Raw genomic sequence first — 6969 nt, 5'->3', positions numbered from 1 at the left:
AGTATTAACTAGGTACTACAGACAATTCACTCCATACAGTTAATATCCTATAAATTAACTACACATTAAGTGTTAGAGAAAACCAAAACCATTCTGGAAAGTTAGTATTAACTAGGTACTACAGACAATTCACTCCATACAGTTAATATCCTATAAATTAACTACACATTAAGTGTTAGAGAAAACCTAAACCATTCTGGAAAGTTAGTATTAACTAGGTACTACAGGTAATTCACTACATACAGTTAATATCCTATAAATCAACTACACATTAAGTGTTAGAGAAAACCTAAACCATTCTGGAAAGTTAGTATTAACTAGGTAATACAGACAATTCACTACATACAGTTAATATCCTATAAATTAACTACACATTAAGTGTTAGAGAAAACCTAAACCATTCTGGAAAGTTAGTATTAACTAGGTAATACAGACAATTCACTACATACAGTTAATATCCTATAAATTAACTACACATTAAGTGTTAGAGAAAACCTAAACCATTCTGGAAAGTTAGTATTAACTAGGTAATACAGACAATTCACTACATACAGTTAATATCCTATAAATTAACTACACATTAAGTGTTAGAGAAAACCAAAAAATTAAATAATAGGTTGAACAATCCCCAAGTTTTTAACATTTTTATTTAAAGACGGATGACATTCTGAGTTAGTACTCAAGACGGATGACATTCTGAGTTCTTCATCAGATTGTATAGCTTACAACCGACTGACAAAGAATGCTAAGTCGAAACATCATCCGTCTTTAAACAAAAATATAAAAAAACTTTGTGATTATTCAACCTATTATTTTATTTTGATATTTTCATCACATATGCAGTTTTAACTATATTTGTCTTTTTAGAGAAAACGCAAGTCATTCTAGAAAGTTAGTATCCTTGAAAGTATATATTAACTAGGTAATACTGACAACCAATATCCTTCTAGTTACATATCAAATATTAGGGATAGCCCTACTCATTTCAAACATATAAGGGAAGCAACTTTTCATGTCCTAAGATAACCTTTCATTAATCATGAATTTACATAACTTCTGTCCAGGGGACGGGTACTTTGGCTAGTTTACCATATCATTAGTACACGGTTTATGTTATCTGAAATCATTGATGACCTGTATAACAAAATAAGCAAGTCAAGGCAGTCTAGTGCCACAACCTTGTATGTGTTCATGTGCATTAAATTTCCTGCATATCCTACCTAAGTATGAGACACTAAGACTTAACTTATCCAAGAAAAGGCTTAACATTTTATTCATTAGCATGATTTAACTTGATGTTACTGATGTTCCTCTGAAGATGTTTATTCAAGTGTGCCTCTGAATCAATTCAAAAGGTGTTTATAATTTTCTTATTAACTGTACAAGCTAAAACAAGTTCTACACAAGAAAAAAAGTTAACTATTTGGAAATTATTGTTAATCAAAATATTACAATATTTTTATTATATCTGAAAATATCTTTATCTACTTTCAAGAAAATATTGAAACAAACTTACCACTATCAGAACTACTAGCTTTATTACAGTACAACGTCCTATGAAATATTACACTCATTTTGTAACCTAACCTATCAGAACTACTAGCTTTATTACAGTACAACGTCCTAACAAACTTACCACTATCAGAACTACTAGCTTTATTATAGTACAACGTCCTATGAAACATTACACTCATTTTGTAACCTAACCTATCAGAACTACTAGCTTTATTACAGTACAACGTCCTAACAAACTTACCACTATCAGAACTACTAGCTTTATTACAGTACAACGTCCTATGAAATATTACACACAAAAACTTATTACCTTAACAAAGAAACATTCTCCTACCCGTATCTGATATATATAAGAAGAGAAGACAGTGAAAACTTAACTTCCCTGTCCCCATCATCCTACTGACTACTTCTCACAGAAACATACCTCAAAGTCAGTTATTATCAATAATCCACATAGCAACTTGAACCAATTTAAAAAAAAATCAAACAAACGTTGTGTCCTCAACTCACACAAATTGACTGATGCTGTTTGGGAAAACATTTATAAAGAAGGAAAAATGCATTTAAAAAAAACTGTAAAATTTTCAAGTATGACCAAAATTTCAAGTTTAGCATTCATTAATCATGAAGGGAAAAAAATACAAAAAAAAAATGAATACATTAAAACTTTCACAGAATATGATAAAATCAATGGAAAAAAATCTGAAAAAAAAAATGCAATACTTAATCGAAACAAAATCATTCCAGTGATATTTTTGTAACTTCAGAGAGAAATTTTTGTTAAGAAGTTTAATCATCAAGCATTTTATGAAAGGATCAAAACAGTTAAAATAAGTGCTAATTACAGCTTAATCATCAACAAAAACAAGAGAACATATCTACTGATAACACTGCTAACGGTTTAGTTTAAATTAGAGTCACATATTCCTCGGTCCCTAACTTAACGAAGGAGCTTCAAAGTTTGTAATAATTAATCCATTTTTGAAGTAAAACATTTCAATAAATTCAAATTTTAGTTTTTTAAGAGTAAGATGTTACTGTAAACTAAGTATGTCATAGTTTAATGACAGTACAGTCTCAAGACCCGCTGATTGTTCAACAAGACCAAGCCTAATTTCCTTTGCTTTCATCCAGGCATTCATTTCTTTACACCGACATGAGCATGACATTTTCTTATAAATTTCAGCTTGAAGTTGGGCTCTCATTTTCAACAGTAAGATACATTTTCTTTTTTCTTACTATCTTTATGTCGACAAATGCCCATTGTTCTTTGTCTGATCTACATTTTTCTTAGTTCTTACCTCTTACTTTATCTTTCTGCTTCTAGATCTTTCATTACTCCTCTCACTCTGAACAGCATTTAAATAAACAAAAAATATTCACTGAGTGCTCTAAAAAAGGGATATTTTAATTAGCACTATTATCAATTGAGGTTCTCTGTTTACAAACTTTGCACTGAACAAAACAATCAGTACTGTTTGCTATCCTCTGCTTTCTCCTTCTTTTTATACACACTTTTATTCACATCCTTCTAGCACACCTGTCGTATCATTTTCCTAATACTAGAAATTCATCTTCCTATCATTACTTTATACTTTCTTCCTCCCATTCCTTTGACTCCTGGATTCCTTCTCCTCATTTTCTTTTTTGGCCCTTTTTTTATGTTTCTAGTCATATCAAATATATCCTCTTGCTCATCTAAGTTCTCTCGTTTTTTTAGTTCATTTTTCTTCTTTTCCTCTATTTTGGTAGAATAGAGGAAGAAAGTATGGGTAATAGAATAGCAGCTAAATATAAGCATAATGAAAAAATATACATTTATGACGTTTATAAAGCTTCCCCTATATATATCATCCTTTCCCATTTTACTGTTCCCTTTCCTCTAAATTTTAATTATTTATATTAACCTCTCGTACTTTCACTTTTATCCATATATTTTCTTGGTTCTGCCATTTTTCTACTTTTGATTTCTACTCTTCTCCCATCCCGCTCTTCCATTTTTTAGCCACTTTTTTTTCTACCATTCCCATAACTTATTTTCCAACAACTATCTGTAAATATTTTCTGTTTCTTGAATTTACTCATCACTATTTTCTCGAGATCTCCTCTCACCTCGTATGTTTACATTTCAGGGAATGTATGTTGTATTCCAGACACAGAACCCATACAGAAAACTGGCAATAAAGTGACATGCAGTCAAGACTCATTAACATGCAGCCAAGACCCATTAACATGCTGAATTATTCAAGAAAACAACAAGTAAACCCATGCACTCGTTATGTGTGGAATTAGGGCAGTCATGCAGAGAAAAAGTAGAATTCAACAGTTTTGAATACATCAACTTGCCTTCTATGATTTGCTTCCTCGAAAGTCCTCTTTCAGTGTCTGGTCTAATAACATTACAGGGAAAGAACAATATAAACGTTTATTTGGGTAAGGCAACCTTTCAAGATGCAACAACAGTTACATCTACTTCAGCGATATTATACACAAGGTAAGTTGTATGTGTCATATGAAATTTTAGAAAGAAGGTGTTGTTAAGCCTTTACAAAGGTTTAGATTTTTAAGTTCAACATGTCATACTGTACGTAAAACTTATTATACAAAACAAACTTTTAATTCTGTTGAAGAGTTATTAAAAGCCCGAATTTTACAGCACATTTTTCCACTGATGGTTTTTACATCACCAAAATATCTAGTCTTTTCTCGATGGAGCAGTAATTTCAACATATTTGGAGATCAGTGGTAATAACAATGAATGTTTTACAAATCAAAGCCTATAGACTGCATTAATTTATAGCAGTCCAGCTAGTCCTGGACTGTAAAAAACTCGTATTTTGCTATACAAGTATTAGAGAACAAACTGTAATGTTAGAATCTAATAAGTTCAGTAACCCTAAGTAACTTAAGATAAGATAAGAATACAACTTGAGTTTTAAAAAATTCCAAGTCTGGTAATTTCACAGTGGTTGGAATTTTTTTCACTTGGATCTGAAACTCACTGATAGAAATACAGAATTCTGTATTTAAAGAATTATAAAGTTGAAAAACAAAACAAAATATTATCTACATGCAAACACACTGTTACCTGAGACAACTGTTAACTATTAAATACATAAAATACTTGTCTTAAAAAAACTTATTCTTACATTTAAAGTTACAATATAACAAGTATCAAAACAGTTTAAAGTACAGAACTGAAGCTAGTCATGGGTTTTATTGTTTGTTTGTTCAATTCTCTGCAAGGTTATTCAATGGGCTGCCAGTGATAGTTTCCTAATTTAAAAGTAAGAGACTGGAGAGAATGCAACTAGTCAACACCACCTGGTGCCAACTCTTGGACTACTAATTTTAAAACAAATAGTGAGATTTTACGATTACTCTTATAATGCATTCGTAGCCCCAAAGTGAAGTGTGTGATTTGTTTATTTTTTTTGACAAGGAAAGAGAATCACCAAACCTTAAATCCACAGTCCGGCACGAGAATTGCTGGGTGATGTTTAGCCCAAGGGTTTTATAAGTAACTTAATTTCTTCAATGTTAAGGTTATTATAACAATCCTACATAACATTACCAGTAACTACCATGTGCTAAGAAACAGTTTGTGGATATTTTTTAATTACATAACTATACATACATATCCATTTCATGAATATCAATCATCTTTTTTTTCTCTCGATTATTTCACTTCACTCGTTACTGAATATTGTCACAGTTAAATATATTTTCTGTTGTAACGTGTTAAAAGCGTACCCAAATTATACTTTTCACAAAACAACCTATAACCAACTACCATACTTTCTAAGCATATACTTGTACGCCAACATAAATTAAATTAACCTCACAAAAAATAAATACTTAAACAAAATAAAGTTAACTTGTATACATTGCGTAGCTTGTCTTTCACGGTGGTCATGTAATGAATGCGAGTAAATGTAAAGAATCTACACAATACAAATGTTTAAACACTTCTTATGAAACCTCTTCTGTTTATAAATGGGAGGAGGGGTGGGGGCTATGACATTCTGACAGTAAAATATCAATATTAACATCAATATATAAAGTACCTATAGAGTTTGTGTGTATCGTAAAAGAAATACATATAATATTAATAAATGCTCTGATTTAGACCCTACAGTGTTTATAAGATAATCAAGTGAATGAACAATACATTATCATCAACGTAACCCTTATAAAAGCATAATACTACGTAATAAATAACAAAATTTCTGATGCAATATTATGAATATTTAAAATTATCATACATAAAATGTGTGTATCGTGTATACCATAGGTTCGTAAAACATTCAAAGAGCATTAGTTAAATTTAAAAACAAATTACTGCTTTTCTTTAATATTTATCCAGTTAGATGACTATTGATTCCCTAAACACATTTAAAACAGTGCAAGTTGTATTTTTAATAATTGCAGAACAATCTGACGAATCAGGAAGTTAGTATTGTACAACAATAATATATTTTTTCAAATATCCTTGTGCAACATTTAGAACTTTTTTTAAAGTGTTAATATAAAAATCTATATTCTAAGGTTTAAACCAGAAATGAGATGTTTCAGAAAAATTCTTGGTGTTATCATCAGAGGCAAAATACATAACGACATAAGCAAAGGTGATCATACAACAAGTGAAGCAGTTCAGACTCCTAATTAGACAACATCCAAATTATCTGTCACGAAGAGCATTTAACATAAAGATAAATAGATGGAAATTCAAAGGACAACCACGTAAAATGTGGAATGAAGGTGTCCTTAGTGCCCCCGAGAACATGTCAATACAGAACGCAAGAGGCAACAAGAGAGCAGAAAACCATTTTGTGTCTCCCCTCAATACTACAGAACAACAGAAGAAGGTTTTAGATATCCACTCAAGATTTGTTTGTTTGTTTAGTACAAAGCTATTACACAATGGGCTATCTGTGCTGTTTCAGTGTTATAAGCCTTCAGACTTGCTGTGGAGCCACTGAGGGGGGGTCTCCACTCAAGGACTCTATTTGTTAACGAATACTTCAATTAGTTTTAGATTTTGAATTATTCAGTGTCACTAATTAAAAATTAGCTGTAAGTAGAGAAGCTATCAGTAACCTTGCGTTCTGCCCAGTTACGGACATAGTAGTGATTTACTTTAAATAGTTGACACAGTTTTTTTTTTACATCTCAACTCCTTTAAGTATGTATGTGTTACACCACTCAAAGATTCCTAAAATACTATATTAAACTTCATCCTATTGCTACAATGATTATGTGACACATTAAGCAGCTTCAATGAAATGCTTTCGTTAATCAATCAAAATGTACCAAGTTCTGAACATGTATACTGGTTTTTAATTTTTTGGATTTGTTTTTATGATAATTTTTGGTGTTAAGAATGGAAATATTTTTATATTTGGGATGATATCTAAATATACACAGGATGCTATTCACAAATATAGTAAAAAA

At 30.8% G+C, this 6969-nt stretch overlaps 1 protein-coding gene across 1 annotated transcript in view; it reads right to left on the bottom strand.

Annotated features, from left to right (window-relative positions):
* Positions 1-6969, bottom strand: part of LOC106475900 (voltage-gated potassium channel subunit beta-3-like) — a gene marked incomplete at both ends in the record, with an annotated part of 23342 nt that overhangs the window by 7373 nt on the left and 9000 nt on the right. Inside the window, one exon of the mRNA XM_013936575.1 lies at positions 3862-3905. Within this exon, the coding sequence (XP_013792029.1) occupies positions 3862-3905 (44 nt within the window). The remainder of the gene's footprint in view (positions 1-3861; positions 3906-6969) is intronic.

The sequence above is a fragment of the Limulus polyphemus genome, unplaced genomic scaffold (genome assembly GCF_000517525.1).
Source record: "Limulus polyphemus unplaced genomic scaffold, Limulus_polyphemus-2.1.2 Scaffold9393, whole genome shotgun sequence".
NCBI classification, from domain to species: Eukaryota; Metazoa; Arthropoda; class Merostomata; order Xiphosura; family Limulidae; genus Limulus; species Limulus polyphemus.
The sequence above is the reverse complement of the archived record's forward strand: the minus strand, read 5'-3'. Positions and strand labels throughout refer to the sequence as shown.